This window comes from Drosophila arizonae, chromosome 3 (genome assembly GCF_054131065.1).
Source record: "Drosophila arizonae isolate 15081-1271.41 chromosome 3, UAZ_ARI_1.0, whole genome shotgun sequence".
Lineage (NCBI taxonomy): Eukaryota > Metazoa > Arthropoda > Insecta > Diptera > Drosophilidae > Drosophila > Drosophila arizonae.
Genome location: NC_142923.1, coordinates 5,668,620 through 5,694,007, shown reverse-complemented (window position 1 = coordinate 5,694,007; position 25,388 = coordinate 5,668,620). Strand labels below are relative to the sequence as shown.

Sequence of the window (25,388 nt, the reverse complement as noted above, 5' to 3'; positions counted from 1 at the left end):
TTTTGGCGCCCTTACATGGTTGAAATAATGTCAATTCAAAATTTACAGAATTAATGTTTCGTTTATTTTTGTATGACATGAATATTTTGAACATATTGACATATATTTTATTTACATACTAAATACCTAAAAACATACTTTAATACCTAAATAAAATGCATTTTGTTCAACTTAGACTAATTTTTTGAGCTTATTTATGTCGTGGACAGCCTCGCTTATGCGTCGAATGTCTCGGGCATACGTTCTGCAGCAGCCGCCAATGATTTTTGCACCCAACTGAGTCCACTCTGGCACGTAATTCTCGAGCGGCACACAGTGCTCGCGACCCTGCCAGCCCGTTGTCACATCGTATACCTCTCCGCTGTTCGGATAGACCACCAAGGGAATCTGCTCATCGGGACTGCGCTCACCATTCAAACTCTTAAAGAGGGGCGTCACAAACTTTGGGTGCACACAGTTCACTCCCACCGCTAGGCATTTGTCCAGAGCTTTACGTTCAGCTAGCAAATCCCAAATGGCATTCGCAGCATCTGCAAAATCCTCACCATGGGCGAGAGTACTTTCATCCTTGCACTGAAAGGCAACCCAGAACTTAACGTCTGGATAATCATCGCACAGCATTTCAACTAGCGCTTCCGCTTCCATTTGACAAGGTATCGTTTCAATGGCCAAGGCATCTACGCCCGCCTCCAGGCAAGCCTCAATGCGAACGCGATGCCAGTCCGTAATGGTTTTCGCTGGCACATAGTCCGCATAGCTTCCGGTGTACTCGGAGCCATCGTGCAGATGTGCACCGAAGGGTCCGATTGAGGCAATAATCAACGGATAACCTGCGGAGCAAAAGAGATTTAGAGACAAAGCTATTAGGAAGGTGTTGAGTGGAGTCTACCTTCGTGTATTTCCAGCTGCGCCTCATAGCATTCCGTCAAGTACTTCTCTTTGGCAATGTGCGCCAATCGCACCGTATTCTTGATTAGCTCCACGCTCTCCTGCTCGTCCAGTTCCAGATACTCCATGTAGCCCTCAACGCTCGTCTGATACGTGTTTGTCAATATCAGATCAGCGCCATCTATCGGCGAGATAGGCAGATAGAGCAATAAGATTACAAATAGATTACATTTTTACTAATTGGAGCTGTTTACACTTACTCTGCAGGAAGTCCAAGTGCGTATTGATAACAGCCGTCGGATTGGTGGCATTGAAGCGAGCACTCCACAGCGGATCGCCATCCACAGAGTTGCCCACATGGACAGTCATCTGTGTGCCAAAGCCGCCATCTTTGACCAGTACTCGCGTCAGACCCATGATAGCCCGTTGCTGGAGTGGGACAGGCGGGCAGCAGTAGATTATTGGTTTATATATTTTATATTACATTTATACATCATATATCTATATAGTATTGCCAGGCACTGATTACATCGCTGTAATTGCGCTTATCAATGGCGCAGCGACTAGCTGTGCTGGACAGTTTTCTTTGCACCCAATGTGGGCCTTGACATCTGCCTAAGCGCACGACTTTGTGTTTTTTTTTTTTTTTTTGCTGATTAATATAATAATCGTAATAATGAAAACACATTGTAGTTGAGTCTGTTTACCACCCGATAGCCTTGTCCGTGCCGCAGTTCACTGAACTTCAGCTATATAATTTAAAGACTTGAGAGTATTTCACACTCAATTGATCTCCATTATGGCAGATCTTGTAATTGAAATAGATATGTATGCATGTCTAATGCGTGACACGAAGTAGTCTCTGGTGGTCTTGGGCCTTACGTTTTATTCTCCTGATTTCCTTTTTAATTTGCTCAATTGTTCGCCTTGCCATTTTCTTCTTACTGCCCTTTCCTCTTATTTTCTAAATCTATTGACTTTGCACCTCGTTTCATCTGCTCGCCTGGTATTGCCTTGAAGAAGGAGTCATGACCACCTCCTTTTACCTTCGATATTTCTTCAACTCATTCCTAATTCTTTTTGTTTTCCTCCTCTCGCCGGTACGTCTTGTCTAGGCTTGCCGTAATCTGTCACAATTTTCTTACTTCTTTTAGTCATTTTAAACTTCCTTACATTCTCTCTCCCACTGGCTTCTCTTTACACAAATTCTCTTCTAAGCTCTAATAATTTTATGGTCTCTCTATTTTTCTCTCTTCAGCTCAATTTTAAGTTTTTCTCAAATTTCACTCACGCTCCTCCTCACGACACGCTCTCCTCTCTAGGCACGGCTTCGTTGACACTCACCTTGGGGGCTTATAAATAGATCTTGTAATTGATTAAATTGTTGTTTTCTATTTGTTTGTGATGCGATCAACAATGTGGGCTGTGCTTTATTAAATTCCGTTCAGTCTGCGCCTGATATACATATGTACATATCTCTCTGTGTGTGTCGGTCTATAGATTAATGAACTATGCTGTGCGGTGAACGTTCTAGGCGCGTTTAAGTGGTTTACAATGTCGTCTGGTTGCTTTTATAGCTTGCCGCCTTCTTATCAGCGGCCAAAACAAAACAAAAGCAAAAAAAAAAAAAAAAAAAAAAAAAATATGCAAAGCCAAACAAAAACAAACTAGTGCCCGGCTTAGTGATAAGCAACGTAGAGTCCAGCTGCCAGGCAGACAATCAAGCCAAACGGACTGACAGATGCGCAGCCGGGGGCACATTGCTCGAATGAGCTAAAATATCTGATGCAATACCAAACGGAGGGCATTCACAGCCAAGTGGATGCTAATCAGTATCCAATTGGAATTCCTAATTGAAGCGAAAAGTGGCCGTGCCAATTAGTTGCTGCTGTACTGTATTGATTTGGCTGTAATTGTTTAATCAGTTATTGGCTAAAGCTGTCTGTTGTAGGCATTGATAGCCTTTGACCTGTTCGTGTGAACCTGACAGATGGACATATGGCAGACATATGGCTCAGACAATCGGCGAGTGTACTTTAAACGGTACACAAGTGCATACGCATAACTGAACTGCTCTACAGATATGGCTATATATGGCAGAACATCAAAAATTCTCCAGAGATATGAATATAGCAGCTATACATGACTATTTTATTATGATAAAGGCTTTGTATGACTGGTAAGGTCTGCTGTGTGCTTGCTTGGCAGTAGCATATCAGCGCCATCTATCGGCGAGTGGCAATCGCTCTTTACTGCATGAAGTTATCCACATTTACTGTGTAAGAAGACTGGGTCTGTGGTGACTTATTGTGTTATTCTATATATTTGTAGAACCGTATATATAATTAATAATATACATATTTGTATATATATTTATATATAAAAATAAAAACTAATTCGCACATTTTAATGACATCAATTCACTTGATTTGTCGAATTGTTTGTTCTTATCTAATTAGCAATAGGTTCGTACAGTTAGAAACACTTATGAACTATATATAAATTTCTATATATTCATATATACATATGTATATGTACATATATGGGTCTAGGCCGAAAAGTGAATGGAAACAAAAAAACGCGCACACACACACACACAGAGACAGGCAGACGGAGACGGGCACAGAAGAGATAGTGACTATATAACTAAGGATGTTTGTATTGGCGATTGCGGCTGCTGAGCGATGTCTTCAATGGTTTGCCGTATCTCGTATATGTCATCCGGATAGACGCGACAGCAGCCGCCAATGATGCGCACGCCCAAGCGCAGCCACTCGGGCACAAATGAAGCCACATTTAGCCCATTGCCTGTCCACTCGCCACGATCGCTGTCGTAGATCTCACCCCGATTGCTGTAAACGACGAGCGGAACGGTAACACCGTGGGGCAGCTTGGCCAGCAGGGATTTCAACAGGGGGGTTACATGGTTGGGGTTCACACAATTCACGCCGATGCCCATGAGGCGTGATTGCGCCTTATGCTTTACAACCTTGTTCCACACGGCTAGAGCGGCCTCAGCGAACGACTCGCCATGCGCCAGACTAGACGAATCCTGCCGAAGAAGAAGAACGAAGATTACAAACAGTTGGTAGACGATATCAAATCAATCTTCACCTTGCACTGAAATGACACCCAGAAACGAGGAGTGCCATAGCAAGTCAGTAAGAGATCTGTGACAGCCAGCGCCTCCAGCTGGCAGGGCAGCGTCTCCACGGCGAGACCATCGACGCCCGCACTCAAGCAGGTATCAATCCGTGGTTTGTGCCATTTCTGGAGCTGGTTAAAATTGACCAGATTCGCATAGCTGCCCGTATACTCGGAGCCATCGTGCAGATGGGCACCATACGGTCCGATCGACGCCAGAATCCATGGCATGCCCGGGCCAATATCCCCGTTATTTGCTGCCACCTCGCTCAGATACTTCGTTCTGGCCTGGCGCGCCAGGTCGACGCTCTTAGCAATCAGGGCGATGCTCTCCTCGCGTGTTTTGCCCAGATGCTTCATAAAGCCCTCCACGCTCGACTGATACGTATTGGTCAGTATGATGTCCGCGCCCTTGCGCAGAAAATCTAAGTGGGTTTGTATCACGGCATCCGGCTGGGTGGCATCGAATCGGGAGCCCCACAATGGATCGCCGTCGACCTTCTCGTTAACATTACGTGCCAGTTGGCTAGAGAAGCCGCCACATTTAACCAGGATACGTGGCTTCTCCCTGTGCTGATGCCAATTGCCGGTGAACTCGGGCATCATCTTGCTCCGGTTGGTGCTACGTGACAGCTGCGACTGCATACGGTAAAGCAAATTTATATGACTGTGTGTATGTATATTTAGGGTTATTTAACGCGATTTAAAATTGCGGCGTTTATGGATTTAGCCACGGTTTTGCCTACGAATGTACGTGATTATTACGAATTTTGCTGATAACTTGAATTCCGCTTTGTTGTTTTGTTCGTCGCCCACTTTTTTTTGTATAATAATTTATCGTTGCTGGCAACTTTTCTTACTTACACATACAATGGTATCGCCTTCATCTTTTATTCTCATTTTCTCACTTTCGCATTCGCAAGCAGCTGTTTATTGTTTACATTGGTTGTTGCTGTCTACTTAAATGGAGTGGTTACAGTGGCGTCAAGAAAAACGCCATGAGCTCTGGCAGTCAGAAAGGGGTACAGTTTTACTCTAGAAGAAATACTGAGCTTGTCTAAGACTATTCCATTTTCTCATTCGCACAGCTGATTATTACTGGTTGCTTCTTGCGTGCCTATGCACTCATCTATGGGCACTGTTTACAATGGGCACAGTGGCTGCTCAAATAAAAGGCACAGTAAGCAGTTCTCTTACAGTTTCTCATTTTCTTTTCTTCCTTCGTACAACTGTTTATTTGTCGATGTTTGTGGTCGTTGATTTGAGTGCTGCTTACAAATAAATACACCTGAATACAAATAAAGATAAATTACCGTATTATATTGACACTTTATGATTTGATATTTGTATAGCATGCTTATAGTGGCGTGCGAAAAAATGTTACCATCAGCCCTATGCACAGTGGCTGCCCAAATAAGACGCACAGCGTATGTATACCCTTTTTATTTGTGGTGAAACAAGTTTATATATAGTCGATAATAATACATATTCATAAACAAATTGAGTACGAATTTTATTGTTAGTAAATAAATTTAGATTTTTTTTTTTTTTTTTTGGCTTTTTTTTTTTTTTTAATTGATCTTTCATCTTGTTAGCGTGTTAGAGGGTATTATAATCACATTGATGTTTTGTATATATATGTATATAAAGATTATATATGTATTTATGTATAGATAATGTAATATATATAAATAAATAATAGTATTAATTTGACAATGCAAATCAAAGGGAAAATGCCATAAACAATAATTGTAACTTTGGTAAACTTACGCAATCGTATAAATTCTATATAATGCATAAAGCAACATCTCTGGTCGATCGAACAAATGTGCTAAAACTAATTTAGTTTTTTTTCTTTTAATTATTGTTTTCACTAAATAACAGTTATTAGTTATATGTATATATATCTTTTGCCATATATATATAGATGTAGATGAGCTGCTATTTTTTTTACTTTTCTTATTGGATTTTTAAGCTCTGGGTTCAAAAAAGCCAGAGAAATACTATTCTCAAAAAATACATGATCTGCGCTTGAACGGTAAATCGTCTACAATATATATATTTATATATGTATTTCTATGTGCTTGGAAGTACAGTGTGTGTGTTTGTATTTGTAACTGTGGCAGCTGCTAATAAAAAGTATAAAAGGAACGCATAACAAATAAAAAAATTAAATACAAATAAAAAATAGAGTAAATATGCACACTGAGAGAAAAGCAACAGCCTTTCATCTAGCAAATTTTTTGAAACATTGTCTCAGTCTCTACTCTGTTTTTGTTTGCTTAGGAATTTTCCACTAGCGCTGATAACAGCGTGCCGATAAGCACAGACGCAACTGTAAACGGTTAACGGTTTTAGGAGAACAAATTGTTGCGTCGCTTTAGCGAGCCGAATTTCTTTTCAGCCTCGAGCAGCATCTTCTCCTTACGCACCACCTCGAACGGTATCGTCTTGGACATGCGATCGATCTCCTGATCGGATGGAAAGTCCTCGAAGCTCATATTGCTGAAGCCCGTCTTGGCGGAGTTCTGAATGGTATTCGACTGAAAGTTGCTGCGATTCTCGTCCTGAGCCAAGCCGCCGACTACATTGACATCGTCATCGTCGTCATGGGATTGGTACTGGAGGCGATGATGCTTCTGTTTGCTGCCCGAGCTGAGGGATGAAGTGGAACCGAGGGCGCCAGCGCTCACCTTTTTATAGGCATGTCCCTTGACCTTTTGGGTGAGCTTGGCCGGCAGCGCTCTCACAGCCAAATGGGACTTTTCCTTCTTGGCTTTAACAGAGGAGGCCGTGGCTGAAGCCGTCGCAGTTGCTGCTGCTGCTGGCGCATCGTTGTCTGCCACCAGCTGGGCAGAGCGCAGCACCACGGGCTCCTCCTCATCGTCGGGTGTATAGTCCGAGCAGCGTTCTTGAGAGATTTGCACAAAACCATTATCGGCAATGGGCAGCAGTGGCTGCAAGTGTGGTGCGGGCTGTATTGGTGGTGCTGGTGGTATTGAAGCTGAAGCTGGAGCTGGAGCTGGAGCTGCAGCTGCAGCTGCAATGGCGATTGTGATTGCAGGCGGCTGGGCATGCTGTGTGCTAGGTACTGGAACTGGAGCTGGAGCTGGCAAGGAGCAGGAGCTGATGGCGTTCACATAGACACTGCAGGAGCTCTTGTTCGGTTGGTGGTTGGACAACGGTTCGGGCGTTTTATTAATTATTATCGAATGATTGATTGTGACAACCGGTGCAACAGCATTCATTTTAATCACATTGTTGTTGTTGTTATTGTTGTTGTGGTTGGGATAGTGGAGCTGGAGCGGATCGGGCGTAACGACAACACATTTGCGTATTACCTGTGGGAATGGCTCCGAGCCAAAGAGATCACGTTGCTCGCCATCATCCAGTGGCTGCTGCTGCTCCTTGTTAATGGACTGCTCGATAAATGGATTGAATATGGGCTCATTGAACTCATCGAGCTGCGGTTGCTGCAGCTGCTGCTGCTCCTGCTGCAGTTGCTCCTGCTGTGCTGGGAAATTGGCAAAGTTTGCCGCCTGACTGGTCGGCGTCTCGGGCGCACCCTTGACCGGCGTGGATGTCCACATTTCCGGTTCGCTGGGTCGCGGGCGCGGCTGTTTGGGTTTTGTTACACGCTTGAGCGGCTTGCCGACGGGCAGCTTGAAGGGCGCCATGGCAAACACGTCCAGCTCTTCAGGCTCAGCAGGTTCGTTGGCTGCAGGTGCTGAGGATTCGTTGCTGCTCTTGCTCTCCGCCGAACCATAGTCCAGCTCATCGTCCAGTAGCAGCGGACGATCGCCAAATTTGTGCAGCAAATCACTGGACGTGGGACTCAGCTCCTCGTTGCCGGCACCACTGCCCACGCAGCCCGTATTGGCGTCTCCGCTGGCCGCTGCCACTGCTGCGGAGCGATCCTTTTTGCGCATGCGCACCTTGACCACGACGCGACTGCGCACATCATCCTCGTGTGTGGTGACGCTCTCGCACTCCGCATGATAAGCCGAACTGCTGCAGGTTTTGACGCTCTCGCTGATCCCGTCCATATCCAGGGGCACCACACGCCGTGGCTTGGCCTGGGTGGCGCGCGGATTCTCATCAAATAGATCATCATCCTCGGCACGCAAATCGCTGGCCGAGCCAATGGAATCGGCATCATCGTCCGATTCCCCATTGGCCGCCGCCGCTGCCGTTTGGGCCGCTTGCTGAGCTGCCTGGGCAGCCACGGCGGCGGCCATTAGGTTCAGCTGCTGGGCCGCCTGCTGTGCCGACGATGAGGGTCGCTTTGTGGTCGCCGTCTGGCGCAGTTTCTTCACAATGGGCAGGTGCGTTGTCTTGTCCACCTTCTGGTAGGCCACCTGTTGGATCTTGTGTATGGTCTCTGGTATGTTGTTCGTCACGATCTGCTTAAAGATGGCCGCCTTTTTGGCGCTGCCGCCGCCAACGACGACGCCGACGCCGATGCCGCCGCCGCCAGCATCGTCGCTGTCCTGCTGAAAGAACTCCGAGTCGGAGTCATCGGATGTGGGCTGATCGTTGCTGCGCAGCTTCTCATACTTGTTGCGATCCTCCAGCGGCAGCTTCACGAATCCCGTGCCCACAGAGCCGCTCTCACTCTGCAGCCCGAGGCCAGCGCCATCGGAGTCCGTTTTCAGACGACTTATCAGCGACGTTTTGTCCTCCTCTAGTGTCGGGGACAGCAGCCATTTGGATGAACTGGATGAGATGGCATTGCCTGCTGCTGGGATGCTGGGCGTGCCACCGCTGCCTGACGAGCAGCTCACAATGAATTTGGCTGTGAATGAGATCAAGTACTTTTATGCAGTTTATGAGTTTACGGACTAGTTCGAGTGCGACATGGCTGACAGTTGGACAGTTCTGTCCGGGATTAGGATTACACGATCATATGCTTATTATAAGTATGTATAATGCTATATAGACATTCTGTAGAGCTGTGTGTGAGTATCTATGAGCTGTGCATCTGTACATGTACATGTATGTGTGTGGGTTGGTTAGTTAAATATGACGTCCTTGATGCCATCCTGGGAGCTGTGAGTTAAACGATGATTTATGAATACAGTTCTTCAAGTGGGCTATGCACAGGACGATATAACTAATTTGACGGAAGATCAAAGATCTGGAATTCCATATCATAAAGGAGAATATCACTTATCTATGTAAGCTGTACTGCAGGCTGTGATGGGTTAGTTGGATCAAAGATCTGGACTTCAATTTACATAAAGGAACATATCTTTTGTCTATGCTAAACTGAATACTCTCATGCATATATAATTAACATTTCATTCAAATACTTGTTTCATATAGCTATAGATTATATATAGATATTTTTATTCTTTCTAACAGATAAGTTTTTGTCTGGAAGATTGTGTTAAAAGTTTAAGGAATCTATAGAAGGTTAACTAGTTAGATCTTGCATTTTATATCGATAAGATATAGAATATATATATATTCTATGTATCTGTATTCCATATCATATTGATTTAGTTAAAATTCAATAGAATATAATTATTTAATTTAATTATTGAAATATTTTTGAACAAATGTCTTGCTTTTTTCATTAGACAGTCTCTACTGTTTGCGTCCAAAAATATTGTTATTAAACTGAAATGCTTTCTTAAATTATAATAAACTTAAAATATTTTAGTTAATGATATCCTGTGCATAGCCGTTTGGTGTTAGTATAGTTATAGTTATTGATAAATCCCATTTTATTTCAAGTACAGTGAATGCTCGCAAAGGAAGTGAAAACTCGAAAGGAGAACTTTACAGTTAAATTCATTCTATTTCCATCAATTTAATACTATCGAGCATTCACTGTAGTGAACGCGGCTTAAGTTAAGCTAATTAAATTTGTTTTCATTTGATTTTTCTTTTGGTTTATTGCATTTGAAATCGTTTGTAACTTTTTGCTGCTTAACGCTTATACAATTTCTTCTTCATTCAACATTTGTTTATATATAAATATATATTTTGGTTTTTATATATTTGCGTGTGTATATAGATATATATATCTGTCAATTGTAAGTTGCATTTGCTGTTGCTAATTAGGTTTATGTTTCTATCTTTACCTGACTTTTTGTGTTGCTTTTCATTGCGCTTCATATTTGTTCATCATTTATATATATATATACATATAGTATGTACACATATATATGGTTCTTTGATTTTTAAAACTAGATGTTTACTCTTTGGAATAATACTTTAAGTTCGAATAGTTTAGTTTTCTTTTTGTTTTGTTTAATAATTTTATATACAAGTATTAACAGGTTGCATTTGAACATCTAATTGAACAATATTTTTATTTTGTGATCGCTTTTTTCCAGGAACGAATGATCTCTCTTTGCCTCTTGGACATTATGCAAATATATATAGATATATATTGTCTAGCATTGATTGGACATTTGTTTAATTATATTATTAACAATTTTGTTGCATTGCATCTCATTTGCTTAATTGCCGCCACATCCGCAACGAACGCAGTTTAACGCGAACTTTGCAAAGTTGGGAAAGCATAAAATAAAAATTGTTATGAAATTAATTAAAGTAAATTTTTTAATTTGCCTAATTTATAATCTTTAGTAATTTAGCATAAAATGTTTAGAATTGCACGACTTGAATATATATTTTAATTAGCTTAATAAATGGTTGTCGAATTTGATGATATGCAGCAAATTATTGCTTTAAAACACATTTTCATAATTTTTAAGTTTTGTTTTAATCATATTTTGATATATTGTTTAGCCTTAATTTAGTTTACAGAAAAACACACAGAAGTAGAGCGCATGGTAACGTACAATCAAGTTGACCCAAAAAGACTGAAGTATATGTCGAAAGGCAATAGTAAAATCCAAAGAAAATTATGAAAAAGCTGCAATTAGTTCTTTGAGCTGTTGCCATAACAGTTTTTGTTTTACATTTGCTGTTATGTTATGTGTAAGAGGTCTCTGATTAATGTAAACATACCAAATTTCTGTTATGTTTACATAACAGCCCTGACACTGTTCAAGGTTTTAAGAACCATTTTATCTGTAATTGGGCTGTTACTAACTTACTTAGCATAACATTTGCTGTCATGTAATTTGCTGTACTGTTATTATGTGAGACACCACTAACAATACAACACAGAGAACACACTTTTTGTATGGGTAGTGGCTTAACACTTGTCTGCACTGTTAACATTTACATTTACATTAACATTTACTCTGTTTAGCTGCCTTTTGACATATACATACATAGTCCAAATGTTAAAATACATAATTATAATTGAAATTTTTGAATATTGTTTTTGGTTAAACGAAACCACAACCACTAATTACAGTTACTGTTAAAATTACTGTTACTGTTACAGTTACTGCTACGGTTACTGTTACTAAGTTAATAATTGTTTCTCTAGCATAGAACCAGCACCAAATATTTGTTTTTGTTAGAAGCGCTTAGATTGGAGTTGAAGTTAAGATTAAAGTTATAGTTAAAGACAAAGTGGTTGATCAACTCGGCTTTGTCTGTTTGTCAAATTAATGTTGCAACATACTAGAAAATATATATTGTATATTTGTATGTATAATAGAGTATACTATATACAACAAATGTGCCAAACTGTTGTTGGTTAGTAATTGTGCATTTCGAATATTTACAAACAAAATATTGATATACATATGTGAATATATGTATATATAGATTTTATAGAATAGTTTTAAGTAAGCTTTGACAGTAGATTTGTCGCAACATGAGGATCGTCGGTCGATCTATGGCACTCCGAAGCAAAATACTACTTCCCCACTTCTCTCACACACCTACACCCACTCTCATTCTCTCTCTCTCTCTCTCTCGCTCTCTCTCTCTTTCTCTCTGTCTCAAACCAATCGCTCACTTTCTGTTTGTCTGTTCTATGAGGATTTCTTTCTCTCTCATGAGAATCCTCTCTTTTTTCTTTTTTACTGGACGTCTGTTGTTGTAGTTGTTGTCGATGTTGCTGCTGTTGTTGCTGTTGCTTTGGCTGCTGTTGTTGCTGCTGCTGCAGTTGTTGTAATTGTTGTTGTTGCTGTGGCTGTTGAAGCTGTTGTTGTTACTCTACTGTGGATGGGTATTTTAGACTACGTCTACGTTCAATTCATTTTCACTTTCTAGATCGAGAGAGATTGAGAGCAACAAAAGCAACAATCGAGAAACTAAACGTATTTCTGGCTTGGCAACAATAAGAATTTTACAAATTTCATGCTTTACCTCCAGTTTTGCGCAACGAGCTCGCCTTCTCGCGCAGACCGGGCGGCAAACTGAACGGCGCCGAGCCGAACGGATCCTCAGCCAGCGCAGTTGCCGGAGTGGGCGACACAGCCGCGCCCATTGGAGCCGGAGGAGGAGCTGTCAAGGCTGTCGTTGCCGTTACGTTTGCTCCAGCTGTTGGTGCAGAAGCCACATTTTGTTCCGTGGGCGTTAGCGTTGACGTTGTGGATGCAGATTTCGCTGTTATACCTGTGAGAGATGAAAGATCATGAGTTTCTGATTAATTGATTGAGTACCACATGAATTAAAAATCCGTTGAATTGGTTGATCGATTGCCTGATTGATTCATTACTAAGTCACTAAGTTACTTCAAAAATTTATTGATTGATTGATTAACTGACTGATTGACAAATTGATGCGACAAGTTGTTTATATAATGTTATAGGTTCAGGTCATTGTTTACTCACTGCCTTGGCTGCCCCGCTGTCTTATCTTATCGAACTCGACCTCAAATATGTGATCCTCGGTCATTTGGCTGAATGGCTGCTCCTCCTCGAACGGATTCCAGGCCTCCACACGCTTGTCCATGGTCTGGCGCGCCAGCTCGTTGCTGGACAGGGATGTGACCGTGGCACTGCTGCTGGCATAGATTCCCGGATTGGAGGCAGCGCTGGCCAACGACGCATTCGGCGGTCCATCTCCGCACATGGCAATGTTGTTGTTATACGGCGCCAGGAACTGGCTGGTCTCATTGGCAAAGGTTCTGCGACGGCGCAACAAAATAATGCAATTATGAGTGTACGGAAATGGAAATGAGCATCAGGTGACAGATGAGAGGGGAGGAAGAGATAGCGTATCAAATCAATTACTTGGATAGAGATTAGATTAAGAGATGCCCTCAATTTGCTACCATTTCAAGAGGGGTAACATAATTGTGAGCATTAGTGTGGGAAGATTAATTTTTTTTTTATAAAAACATTAAACAATTATTAAATTTCATGAATTAGTATAGTGTTATCAAAATGTAGTTAATTTATTTGTGAAATGAAAGGTATTTTAATAATTCGTTCCGATTTGAGTTCAGTCGAACTAAGAGCTTTTCAAAAAGTAATACGAGTCCTTTTCATTAAAAAAGAAATCAATTTTTAGAGGCATAGAGGCATTAACTTCAATTATTAGTCAAATTAAAGTAAATTTAGTTGGTGGTATAAGAACCTTTTTAAAGCTTTGTTAGCCTAATCGCTCTAAGAGATATATAGTAGGTCTCTTTGATAAATAAAGCGTATTTCGATATCTGTGTTGACTTCTAATAATTATTGATTTTTCCTATATACAACTGGATATATGACTATAGTCTCAAAAAATTGTTGTTTGTTTTCTTTTAATCACTTTAGTTAGGATCAAAAGTTTGTATGTGATCTAGATTAAGCATGCCTTTAGCTAAGCCACTAACAAGTTCTATATATAAAATGAACAGTCTTGGCCCTTGCTATATATGTATACGCATAACTGTATAATACATATATCGTTTTGCACATATTTGAAACCCATGTTTAAGGCTTGAATGTAAGGAGCAATAAAACACAAAAGTTATGGGGAAATAAATATTGTGAAATGTGTGTAATAAAATTTGTGCGTATTTTTCATGTGGAGCCAAGAGGGAGCACATGATATCTTATGTCTTTTTATTGACTTTGCGGCTGTTCATCGTCGTCATTTGTAGCTCTTGGGAGTGTAATGAGAAAACACAAGTAAAAACGTGGGCGTTGAGAGTGAAAGCAAGAGAAGAGCAGACACACACAAATAGAGATAACCAGATGTGGCTAATATTCATGTGGGACTTACTTATTGAAGGCCGAGGTGTCGCTGACATTCCTGCGATGTCCGGCGCCGCTCGTTTTGGGCGGTGTGAGCATGTGCTTGGTGGGTGTGCCGACACTGCCGGTCACGCCTAATTCATTGAGTGATGTCTCTGGCAATTCACTGGTGGCATCGTTGGCAACAACTGTTGCTGCTGCTGCTGTTGGGGCTGTTCCGGCAGCTGCAACAGGTGCAACTGCTATGGCTGCCTCATTGAAGGGATCCGGATAGACGCTCGACTCGAACAGGTTGTTCACAGCTGTGGGAGCCACTACACTTGCTGCTGCAGCTGCTGTTACCGGCACAGTTGGTGCTGGCGGTGGTGCAGTTGCTACTGGTGCTGTTGTGGGGGCTACTGCTGGCATTGCTGGAAAGTTTGCCTGGAATTGCTCGACTACGGCTTGTGGTTGCGGCGATGTTATATTCTGACGAGGCAGTGGACTGGGCGGTAGACCCAGACCCAATGCATTCTGGCCGTGCACTGAACTGGAGCCTTTTGGTCGCGAACGCGGCGCCACACTGGTGCCAGCTTCCACTATAGATACATTTTGTTGCGGCTTAGCTGCCTTGGCTGCAGCACTGATGCGCTTTGCCTCCGACTCAAACGGAGGCACCAACAGCTGGTCAAAATTGGGCATAGCGGATTTCTGCAAAGCAAAATACCATTAACATGATAATCCTCCTCTATTGGTAAAATTTAACTTACATGCAAATTCTGTACGGGATTATCTTTACCCGCCAGCCGGAATGCCACTTCGCACACCTGCCAAATGTTGGGACGTCGTTCCATGTCCGTATCGAGCATATACTTAATCAATTGATGTATGCCACGCGAGTATTTGGAGTTATCTGGTATGGCGAATTGTCCATTCTGTATGGCCAGCGTGCTCTCGCCAAAAGGCAGGGTAAAGAAGCATAGCTTGTAGAGCATACAGCCCAGAGCCCAAATATCCGCTTTAGTCGTAATACTCTTCCCACTGTAAAGATCAATCATTTCGGGTGCACGATACGACAGCGTTGTATACTTCTGTATCTCCTCCTCGACCACACTGACGCCATGCTGTTGAGGATTCAGAGTTTTAGCCGTGGCCGAGCCAAAGTCACAGAGTACGAAATTTCCAGCATCCGTTTGCAATATGTTCTCGACCTTCAGATCTCGATGAATAATGGGCGTTTGGCAGTAATGCAAACGTGAGACGGCCTCGGCAATATCACAGAAGATGGTTAACACTTCCTGCTCGGTGAAGCCAACGTGCAATCTACAATCAAAGAGATACTACATAAATACACGAATATTTTGCATTTACATAAATTAACCATACCTCGCATTCATCATGGCCAGCATGTGATGCTTGCAGTATGGCATCAGTAGCAGCACTTCGCACACTCCGTTTCCAGTTGACGTAATGCTCGAGTCCACATAACCGATGATATTTTTGTGTCCACTCAAATTGCTCTGCAATGGAATGAAACGGTTTAGCAAATGTTCATATATTTTATGTACTATCGCTTACGGCAATTTGTATCTCACGCTTGGCCACATTCAGATCGTGTTCATTGTTGACGTACATTCGTTTGAGTGCGTATTTGGTGGTTGATGCACTGCCTCCGCCATTGCCACGTGCCAGAAAGACCATGGCAAAGCCGCCTGCAATGAGGGAATACATTCGTTATTAGTCATCATTATAGATTTAAATCAATTGTAAAGTCTAGACTGTCTACAGCTGGCAAAAACCACATCAACTGAAGGCCAACAAGCCGCCAATATTTGTATACTATAACAATGAAGGGTATAATTCTTAAGTTGTTAGATTGGTCGAGAAAGGTTTTGAATTAAAACACAATAACAAAACTAAAATTTAGGTGCTAATGAAGCAAGAAGCGGATTGGTTGGAAATGTAATGATATCAATAACAGTGAGCTCAAGTTGATATGCCATGTTAATAATATTTGACATTAAATATCTACACCAATAACAGACAGCTTATAGAATTAGAAGCTATTTAGCTTTAAATATCAATAACAGTAAAATTAACACAATATGCTTTGTTGACAATAAATACATATACCAATGATAGGCAACTTATATGTACAACATTCCATGAATTGGATATGTTATTAGCATACGCCTTCATTTACTCACGTCTGTTAAGCGTTAGGACAGTTATCTTTTGTAACGTATTCAAAGTAATTTTACTTAATACTTATGAACGTGTATTCATTTGTATATTTCAAATTGAAATCAATCAAGCCTTATCTACTTCTGTCCTAGCTATGCCAGCTATATAGTGTATATAACTATTCTGGAATATTTCATTCAAACAAACAACAAACGGCGTTAATGTTATCGTACCTCTGGCTCTATACCCCCCAAACACAGCCCGACCGACCAAGTAGTTTCACCCTTCCTTACTCTGCTGCCACTCCAATGAATGATAAAAAGCGACGTAATATACATACTACATACATAATGGGTACATGTGTACATTTGTACAAAGCTACTGAAGGTCACGTAAAACAACAACAATAATAATAACAACAACAGTAGCAGCAACAATGACAAGAATAATAAAACATACACACATACAAATCATTTAGGGAACCCACAGACAACACAAATGCGACAAGCATGCGTGTTTGTACATATACATATATATATATATATATGTGTGTGTGATTGTAATTGTAACTGTAGCTGTGCTTGATTTGTGTTCGACTTTTTAGTTGGCGTTTGTGAAATTATAAAGTCAAATGTTAATCAATGCTGAAGGTTGGCAGCGCATGCATATCAAAAGCCAACAACAACAATGCACAGTTACAATTGTAATTTGTGGCGTTAATGAAAATTCGAATAAGAAACTGTCCAAAATAATGACTAAGAAAGATATCGGCAAGCAAGCGTGGCTAACTCCTTATGATTTGGCATTTGCTTGCGCACTTAGTCATGCAATGGGTTTTTGTTTCTTAACGTGCTGGCAACGCTGGTCAATTAACAGTCAAGTCAAACGACAGCAACAACAACAACAGCTGACGCCGACATTCTATAGTCAATAGCAATAACAGCATTGCCTGCCAAGTTGCAAAAATAGCCAAAAATGAAAATAAACCACAAATATATCAATAATTGTAGCCAAGTAAAAGGTGGAAGAACGGGCCTTACGCACACACACACACATATACAAATGAATACATATATACACAAGACCAATAGGACAATAATAAATGCAAATAATATGTTGAGCATCTGTTGAAAATAGTAGCTGCTATTTGCCAAGCACTCGACGATTGAGGGGGGCATTTTGCAGTGCAGGATATTATTCACTTCACTTCAAGGACATTGGCAATCTCTGCAACTTGCCTTGGGCTGTGGCAGTGTGTGCGGCTGGCCGGCGAAAGCTAAAAACATCTGTATTTATCAAAAGCAACCAACTTGTATAGCTAACTATAAGAAACTTAAAAAAAGTAAATTGACTTGATAATTTGATTTATTAAATAGTAAGAAGTTCAACTAAAATATCCAAAGAGCCAAACTAACAAAGCTCACAAATATTTCCCTTCTTTCACATCTCACATATTTCTAGCCATAAAAAGGCTAGAGCATCAGCATTGCGGTTGAACTCTGCCTTTTGCGGATGACAACTATTGCCAGAGCTTTGTTTGCAAGCGTAAGGAAAGAGAAATAGCAAAATATATAAAATGTTTGCTTTATTGGCTTGATTAATGTGTATAATTGATTGAATTTCTATTAATTTGTATAGTAGAAAACGGAATCGACAATTTCTTTGTGCCCAGTCGGGCAGCACGCGACAAGTGGCGCCGACAAATTGCCAAAGCGGGAGATGCAGCTGTTTACGCCCCACATTAAAAAAGTAAAACACATTAGCATACATATATATATATATACATATATGTATGTGTATATTTCACAATTTTTATCTAATCTGGCTAACACAATTTAAATCTGGTGGCAATGTCTTGTGGTGTAATGCTTTACGCACATACACACACACACACACTCGCATTCATAAAACATACATACATATTTAAATCTGATAAGCAGCTCACTTTCCCTCTCGCACTCGTACTCACCTTCGGCCAAGACATCCTCGACGGTGACCGTGACGCGTCCGACTGTGAAGACCTTGCCGACGAAACTGTTAGTCTCCTTGGATGAGGAGCTGTTGTGCGAGTTTTCCAATTTCTCATTTCTGTCGAACTTCGACAGGATTTTCTTCATTTTTATGTTCTATTTTAGTTGCTGTTGTTTACTGCAGCAGCAGCAGCGACGGCGCCGTCAACGTCGACGTCGGCAGGTGATTGTGTGTGTTTTAATTGCGTGGGCGTTCGACAACGATCGGCGTGTGTATCTTCCCGCTAGCCGTATAATTAACTCGACTTTTTCTAGTTTAATTAACTTTTATTGTTGCGTAGTTTTGTAATTTACGCTGCGCTTTTTCGCATTTGCATGGCAGCGATACACATGCAAGCACACATACACACACACAATAGCTCTCGCACACTTTACACACACAGGCACACGCACTCACACTATGGAAAAAGAAAGTTGTTCGATTTTCCTGATTTACACGTACAAATTTTACGGCAAGCTATTGCTTTACGAAATCAACGATATTTGGTATTATTACTATTTATTGAAGTTGCACATTATTGTTGGTCTATATAACTATTTACAATATTTGCAGCACACAAAAAAAGCGAACGAATTTTAGCTGCAATTAAATTGGATTTCACTAACTGTGCAAGGTTGCCAGCCGATAAAAAGAATTAGAGCTGTGCAATTGGTGTGCCAATCGGCACGCAATTTCCGTGCTTGCGTGAGTAGGTTTCAAGTAAAGCATTTACTTAAATATTGCATTTCTTAAAATTTTGTAAAAATTTAAATGTGCAAACATTTTTTTATTGTGTACGGTATGAACAATATTTAAGACATATAGAAAATTGCTAGTGTCATGCTGGCATTACACCTGCTGTTTGGCGTTGCCACATTGTTTGCATAACAGCTGTCTAATTTTTACAAAACAATTCTATGCGCAGTTGAAATTTGCGCGCAATGATTAATACAGCTAAATATTTTGCATTGCTGGAAAATTTAAACTTTAAACATGCTGCAAGTAAGTAAAGCGGGCTTATAATTATGATGCCAATAATAAATTGTATATTGCAGCCGGTGGAAAAGAGTCGGTGGACAGCGCTGGATTGGAAGTTCTTCAGTCTAATTTAAAAATATTGTCGAAATATATTCAAAAGGATTTAAAGGAGCAAATGCAGGAGCTGTGCATAGCGCTACAAGTGGAGAAGGAGAGTGATGAGATTGATTTAAAAAACTGCGTCAATTGCTATATCATCCAACTGTTGCACGTGCTGCACACGTTGAGCATCAACATAAATTTCCACAGTGATGCAAAGGAGGATTTAATTTCGGTGGCTCATCTAAAACTTTGCATACGGACCACGCAGGAGCTCAGCTATTATGCGTTGCGTTCGCAACTGCATGAAGATTTCTATAATTCAGCCGTTTTCAAGGATGTTCAGCGTGTCAGCTGCTATCGCTCTTTGGTTTATCTCAGTGTACAAATGTTCATTCGCCTGCTGACCATTCGTCAGCTGCACATAGCAAATGCCATGGAGCTGGTGCAGCGAGATCTGCTGGCGGCCGTGATTAGTCTGCGCGTAGGTCAGCCCAGTCAGGAACAGCTTCTGCAACTGAATGCGGCACTCGCTTATCTGTGGCAGAGTGAATCCAAAGCGGATTACTTTAGACACGTGCTGTTGCTGAAGGCAACTCCAAATCTGTCTGCTCCATTGGTCAAAGAGCTCCATCATCAACTGTTGAGCAAACTGGGCGCAACGCATGGCTTTGCCAGCCTCTTGGCTGCTCTGCAAACACCGAACGCCACGCAAAGCGCTGAAATCGTGGCTCAGATTGTGGCGCAGCGCGGCTTTTCGTTGCGTCTGCAGCAGCGCCTGATTGAGCAGATCTTCGACTTCTGTGCCATGCAGGCGAATGGCATAATGGCGGGCGTGCTAAGTCTGCGTCGTCTCTACGAACTGAATGTGGAGAATCGTGAGTGCGTGGAGCGTTTACTCAGCAGCCATTGGCTACCTTTGACATCTCCCGTTGACTTACTGAATGGCCTTATCATCTGGGAACAGGCTCAGCTATGCGCGTGTATTCGTCTCTGGGAGCAACTCTTCTGCAGCTCCAGTGTCGCTTGTTTGCCCAGCGTGCTACTGGTGCCCTTTGTGCCGCTTCTCCTGCAGTTATACAAACACCTCCCACAGATGCTAACTGAGCGAAAGGCATTGGCTGCTTTAATATTGCGATGCTTGGATAATAGGGAATCGAAGCAGGAGCTGCCTGCCGTGCTGCAGCGCCTGTACAGCTTGGAACTGAGTGGTCCGCCGCCTTGGCAAGCCTTACATACACGCCTGGCTATCAAGCTATCCTCCCAGTCTGGTCTTGTTACAGTTCAAGTAGAGCAACAACAGGAGGAGGAAAACTATTGTCGAGCCCTGACGGCTCTGCTCAAGGCTGGCAGCGATCACACGTTAACTGCGAAGATTTTTCTGGCTCTGCTTGGGCTAATGCTGCAGCAGCTCCAGGCCAACGAACCCGCAAGCACTGAATTGCTGTCCACCGAAACTGAACTGGCGGATTTCCTGCACTCGAAATATCATCTAAAGCTGGAGCTCCTCGTGGCTCTAGAGCAGCTTGTTTGGCATGAGCCGCTCAAGGCGCAGCTGGCAGCCACTCAGAGTAAAAACTTTATTCAGCTGGTGGCACAATTGATGGCCATCAAAGTGCACCCTTCTGAGATGGCTGAACACATGCAGTTGCTCATATTGTTACTGCTGCAGGAGCTGCTCGAGCGCAGCGAGCAAATGCAAATGCAGCTATCGGAGTTCACTCGCCAACTGCAGCAGCCACTGCAGAAATTGGCTAGTGGAACATCAAATCCTTTGCTGCTAAATGCTCTGCAGCCGCTGCTCGAATTGGTTAACGGGAAGCAGCCGAGCCGGCTGACTTCAACAGCTCCCGCTTCGCTCGCTTCCTTTCAGAAGGCACGTGAGCTCATCGAAAACGAGCAGCCGCATCTGCAGGTCTATGGCATACAATTGATGCTGGAGGCGCTGCGTAACAAGGATCCCACCTTTCTATCCCAATCTCATCGTATCATAGCGTTGGCACTGAGCACACTGAAGCAGAAGGAGTCTTACACATTTCTCAATTGCGTCCGTCTGTTTGTGCAGCTGGTGCACATCATGGAGGCCGAAGTGTTGGACCTGCTCAGCGATGAATATCTATCAGAGACAGCTGATCTCGACTATCGTCTGGTTGTGGGCGAAGCCATACTAAAAGCAGCTCAAGAAATTGGTAAATAATTATCCTTATATATCCTTTATACATTTTTTAGTTTTTTTTTATCAATTTCATTTCATATGCAGGTCCTCTCTGCTATCGTTATAAGGCCGTCCTCATTAATTGCTTTCTGCACGGCGCTCGCTCGCCGCTGGATGAATTTCGCAGCTCCGCCTATGCGAATCTGGCGCAGCTTTGTCGCTTGCTGACCTACCAGGTGCACAGCTTCTTCCAGGAACTGCTGCAGCTAATTGACGCTGAGCTCAGCTCGGGTCGCTATTTGCCTGCCAAGCGTGGCGCCCTGCTGGTGCTTGCCGAGCTATTGTCCGGCATGGACAACCTGTTGAACTACCAGGACATGCTCTTGCCCATCTATCGGCTGCTGCGTGCCATTGAGGCCAACGAAAGCTGTGATTCACAAATGCGCCAACATGCGGCCAATGGCCTCAAAGTCATAAATGAAAAGTGTCGAGAGCTGCTTAAGAGCGAAGCACCTGTGCAGCAGCTGCAGAGAGAGATCAAGGTGCTGGGCATTAAGGAACCCTCAGCGAAAGGCAAGCGGCATATACTGGAGCTGAATTAGAGAGAAGGGGCGGAAAGATAGAAGATATAACATGTGCAGAGCGGATAAAAACAAGAGGATCTGTGGTGTAGCTGTAAGGACACTGTTTAAATAGATCATGGACTAAGCTAAGCTATACGAAATATGCAAATAGTCAATATATCAAACTTTTCATGTAAGAGACCTTAAAAACAAGTAGCTAAGAATTCCAATTGAAAAAGATAATAGAAAAGGAATTCAATGCAATTTCTGTAACTTATATATATTCCATAAAAAAAAGTTTTGTTTACAAAAATTGACATTTATTTGAAATCAATTTCACACATCTCAACAAATTAAAGTGAAAGCTCAATTTGTTATCTGATTAACTTTAAGTTCACTCAAAAGAAATATACAAAATAAGAAAACAAATAAATAAATATTTGAAGCTACATACAAAATTTACAAATTTCAATTAATTAATTTTATTAGCTTAATTAATTAATTAACTTCAAATTCATTTGTAAAAAATATACAAAATAACAGAAGCTAAATAGATATTAAATCCATTTGCGAAATAAAAACAAGAGAATCAACAATGGTAAAACGTTGGCGTGATCGAAAAAGTTGATGCTTTTATAGTGGATAAGAGAGAAATGCACACAATAAGAAATATTAGTTGCAGTCCAATTGGAACTAGTTGGCCTTGCCAATGGCAAACTCCGTTTCGATCTTGTCGGCGATCATCTTGGCAATGGCCAAGCTGCTCGTTGCGCCCGGCGATGGCGCGTTGCGGCAATGGAGCACCCGCTTGGCCAGCGCCCCGCTGCCCTCGCCGCGATCAAAGACAAAATCATCGACCAGATTGCCGCTCAAGTCGAGCGCCTGGGCGCGCACACCTGCCGGCCCACGCTCGATGTCGTATTCGGTGATGTCTGGGATGTATTTCTGCAGCGCCTTCACCTGCAGATTGATGAACGCCGACTTGGCCATCTCGCTGAAGCCGAAGCCTATGTATTTGCTGGCCATCTTGAGGAAGCCTGGATAGCGCAGCGCATCAAAGAGCTCCAACAGATTGATGTCGCCCCAGCTGTACGTATTGAATTGGATAACGAATGGATTCGAATCTAATATGTTGTCTACTCACGTATAGCCTTCCCGCTTCATTGCCAGCACCGCATTGGGTCCCAGCCAGATTTTTCCATCCATGCGCGGCGTGAAGTGGACGCCCAGGAAGGGAAAGCGCGGATCCGGCACTGGATAAATATTACCACGCACCATGTGCTGTTTCTCCTTGGACAGAAGCAGATACTCGCCGCGGAAGGGCACGATGCGTGGCGCTCGCGGACAGCCCGTTAGCTCGGCTAGGAGATCGGACTGCAGGCCGCCGCAGGTGAGAACATTCTTGGTGCGCACCTGCCGGCCATCCTTGCCACTGTGTATGGTGACGGGATAGTCGGAGCCTTCTTTGGTTTCGGTGAACTTGGTCACATTGAAGTTCAAGTAGATGTCGCCGCCTGCCCTCTTGAAGTCCTCGCCGTAATGCTGGGTGACCAGGCCCCAGTCCACGATGCCCGTGTGGGGACTGTGCAGCGCCTTGAGGCCCTGGCAATACGGTTCGATCTCCTTGATTTGAGCGCCGTCGATCATGCGCAGATCCCGCACCTGGTTCTTGATGCCGCGATCATGCAGATCCTCCAGCAGCTTCACCTCCTTCTCGTCCGTTGCCACAATCAGCTTGCCGCACTTCTTGTACGGTATCTGATGCTCGTCCAGATACTTGTAGGCCAGGTTAAGGCCCTCCACGCACAGGCGAGCCTTCAGTGTGCCCGGCTTGTAGTAGATGCCCGCGTGGATGACGCCCGAGTTGTGGCCGCTCTGATGCATCGCCAGCTTGGGCTCCTTCTCCAAAATGGCCAACTTGAGTGTCGGATGACGCAGCAGGATCTCTCGTGCCGAAGCCGCGCCTACTATGCCCCCGCCCACTACTACAAGATCGTATTCACTGGAAGGAAACGGAAGATATAAACAAATACGTCTTATTGGAACGGGTAAATCTAGTATGTTTAATTGGAATGGCGACTAGTACTTCTAATATATGGCTAATTAGAGCCCTAGGTAAGTAAAGGGAAATGTTACATGGCATATCCTTCAAAGGGATATTTAGCAGACAGATAAATAGTGAGAAATTTCAAATTCAAAATCTCTAATAAATGCTTGAAAATCTATCTTATGAATTATTATTATATTTACATATATGTATATAAGTATTTTTAATAAATATAAAAATAAAAATAAGTCAATATTAATCTATTTAGTTCATTAATTGGCCAATTTCAACTGAAAATATCTTAACATCATCGCTGGCAACTCTAAACAAGATACTCCGTGCTATCATCTGATTGGAATATCAATTAGCAGACTCAGTAGTTGGTTAAACATGGAACAGCTGATTCGATTCAGTCATGTCTAATTGGTACAACAAGAACAAATTATGGGAACTTTTTTACGAATGGAATTCTTTTCATAAAAATGTCCCACAAAATATGCTGAAATTTACTCCAATGAATTTTATGATGTGCTTAAAGAGCAAAATATTGAATTATTCTTAGGTTGATTCGCAATAGACGAAAATCTAAAATTAAATTTATCTGTCTCGTCTTTACAAGCAACACGCGTTGGTTGTCGAATTTTCTTATCACTATGCACGCACCCTTTGCCGCCCGTGGCCGACGACATCGACCTGTGCTGCCCATCGAGATAGGGCAGCAGCTCTGAAGTGAATGCAGCAGCGCATTTGTACTGCTGCCGCAGTTGACCTCTCGACATTTTCAACAGCTGTGACATTTTTTGTTTGTTTTACTTTCACTTTTGTTCTCGCTGAGGACCTTGTTTGACCTTGTCACAAACTATTCGTTCCTCCTCCAGCCACAGTGCCAAAATACTAGAGCAGTGTTACTGAGCGACCAGAGAATTTTAACTTAGCAGCATAGCCAGCGGGCAGCAAAGAAGGCGTTAATTGGGAGGTGGGAGATCGCAAGAGATCAGCTGTCTCTGATAAGAGGTGAACTAGTACGTTCCCTCCGCGTTCGTGAGCCAAAATGCGTTTACGGTGTCTGTTAACTCATTGTTGCGTGCACTATTTAGCAGTTTTGTATTTCTTTAAATCGTAGCCAAAATATCATTATAGAATTTTAAAATTGTGTCTTTTAGCGCATTTTGCCTTAAGGTGCAGGTAGGGATACAAAATAAAAAAAAAATGGTTTTAATTTTGTAACGGCAGCTGGAACAGCTGTTTAATGTATGTAATTCAGCATCTCGAATGGTAAT

General features: G+C 42.4%; 5 protein-coding genes across 5 annotated transcripts; 1 reads left to right on the top strand and 4 right to left on the bottom strand.

Annotated features, from left to right (window-relative positions):
- Positions 1–41: 41 nt before the first annotated feature.
- On the bottom strand, positions 42–2,439 carry LOC108610537 (betaine-homocysteine S-methyltransferase). The gene is made up of 4 exons (XM_018002695.2): positions 2,233–2,439; positions 1,149–1,317; positions 890–1,069; positions 42–830 (listed from the first exon to the last, which is right to left on the bottom strand). The coding sequence occupies exons 2-4, from the start codon at positions 1,303–1,305 to the stop codon at positions 172–174; spliced, it is 996 nt and encodes a 331-aa protein (XP_017858184.1). The 5' UTR covers positions 1,306–1,317; positions 2,233–2,439; the 3' UTR covers positions 42–171.
- Positions 2,440–3,292: 853 nt separating this feature from the next.
- On the bottom strand, positions 3,293–5,038 carry Bhmt (Betaine-homocysteine S-methyltransferase). Its single transcript, XM_018002690.2, has 3 exons — positions 4,897–5,038; positions 4,003–4,671; positions 3,293–3,940 (listed from the first exon to the last, which is right to left on the bottom strand). The coding sequence occupies exons 1-3, from the start codon at positions 4,930–4,932 to the stop codon at positions 3,527–3,529; spliced, it is 1,119 nt and encodes a 372-aa protein (XP_017858179.2). The 5' UTR covers positions 4,933–5,038; the 3' UTR covers positions 3,293–3,526.
- A 620-nt stretch (positions 5,039–5,658) lies between these two features.
- Nak (Numb-associated kinase) lies at positions 5,659–18,910 on the bottom strand. Its single transcript, XM_018002681.2, has 8 exons — positions 18,226–18,910; positions 15,651–15,784; positions 15,459–15,592; positions 14,843–15,395; positions 14,122–14,783; positions 12,744–13,039; positions 12,277–12,525; positions 5,659–8,827 (listed from the first exon to the last, which is right to left on the bottom strand). The coding sequence occupies exons 1-8, from the start codon at positions 18,371–18,373 to the stop codon at positions 6,387–6,389; spliced, it is 4,617 nt and encodes a 1,538-aa protein (XP_017858170.1). The 5' UTR covers positions 18,374–18,910; the 3' UTR covers positions 5,659–6,386.
- Positions 18,911–19,047: 137 nt separating this feature from the next.
- Positions 19,048–24,286, top strand: Tango6 (transport and golgi organization 6). The gene is made up of 3 exons (XM_089465897.1): positions 19,048–19,268; positions 19,322–21,532; positions 21,604–24,286. The coding sequence occupies exons 1-3, from the start codon at positions 19,208–19,210 to the stop codon at positions 22,098–22,100; spliced, it is 2,769 nt and encodes a 922-aa protein (XP_089322023.1). The 5' UTR covers positions 19,048–19,207; the 3' UTR covers positions 22,101–24,286.
- Positions 22,674–25,091, bottom strand: L2HGDH (L-2-hydroxyglutarate dehydrogenase). Its single transcript, XM_018004535.2, has 3 exons — positions 24,772–25,091; positions 23,206–24,063; positions 22,674–23,148 (listed from the first exon to the last, which is right to left on the bottom strand). The coding sequence occupies exons 1-3, from the start codon at positions 24,903–24,905 to the stop codon at positions 22,755–22,757; spliced, it is 1,386 nt and encodes a 461-aa protein (XP_017860024.1). The 5' UTR covers positions 24,906–25,091; the 3' UTR covers positions 22,674–22,754.
- Between the last annotated feature and the right edge of the window lie 297 nt (positions 25,092–25,388).

Coding starts and splice junctions, on each gene's coding strand:
- Nak (XM_018002681.2), bottom strand. CDS start 18,373: ATGAAGAAAATCCTGTCGAAGTTCGACAGAAATGAGAAATTGGAAAAC. Junction 14,784..14,842: donor ATCCCGTACAGAATTTGCAT/GTAAGTTAAATT, acceptor TTTGCTTTGCAG/AAATCCGCTATGCCCAATTT. Junction 13,040..14,121: donor GACACCTCGGCCTTCAATAA/GTAAGTCCCACA, acceptor GCGCCGTCGCAG/AACCTTTGCCAATGAGACCA.
- L2HGDH (XM_018004535.2), bottom strand. CDS start 24,905: ATGTCACAGCTGTTGAAAATGTCGAGAGGTCAACTGCGGCAGCAGTAC. Junction 24,064..24,771: donor TCGGCCACGGGCGGCAAAGG/GTGCGTGCATAG, acceptor GTTTCCTTCCAG/TGAATACGATCTTGTAGTAG. Junction 23,149..23,205: donor ATGAAGCGGGAAGGCTATAC/GTGAGTAGACAA, acceptor CAATACGTACAG/CTGGGGCGACATCAATCTGT.
- Bhmt (XM_018002690.2), bottom strand. CDS start 4,932: ATGAGAATAAAAGATGAAGGCGATACCATTGTATGT. Junction 4,672..4,896: donor AAGGCGATACCATTGTATGT/GTAAGTAAGAAA, acceptor TACCGTATGCAG/TCGCAGCTGTCACGTAGCAC. Junction 3,941..4,002: donor GGGTGTCATTTCAGTGCAAG/GTGAAGATTGAT, acceptor CTTCTTCGGCAG/GATTCGTCTAGTCTGGCGCA.
- Tango6 (XM_089465897.1), top strand. CDS start 19,208: ATGATTAATACAGCTAAATATTTTGCATTGCTGGAAAATTTAAACTTT. Junction 19,269..19,321: donor AAACTTTAAACATGCTGCAA/GTAAGTAAAGCG, acceptor TGTATATTGCAG/CCGGTGGAAAAGAGTCGGTG. Junction 21,533..21,603: donor AAAAGCAGCTCAAGAAATTG/GTAAATAATTAT, acceptor TTTCATATGCAG/GTCCTCTCTGCTATCGTTAT.
- LOC108610537 (XM_018002695.2), bottom strand. CDS start 1,305: ATGGGTCTGACGCGAGTACTGGTCAAAGATGGCGGCTTTGGCACACAG. Junction 1,070..1,148: donor GCACTTGGACTTCCTGCAGA/GTAAGTGTAAAC, acceptor TCTCGCCGATAG/ATGGCGCTGATCTGATATTG. Junction 831..889: donor GCAGCTGGAAATACACGAAG/GTAGACTCCACT, acceptor TTTGCTCCGCAG/GTTATCCGTTGATTATTGCC.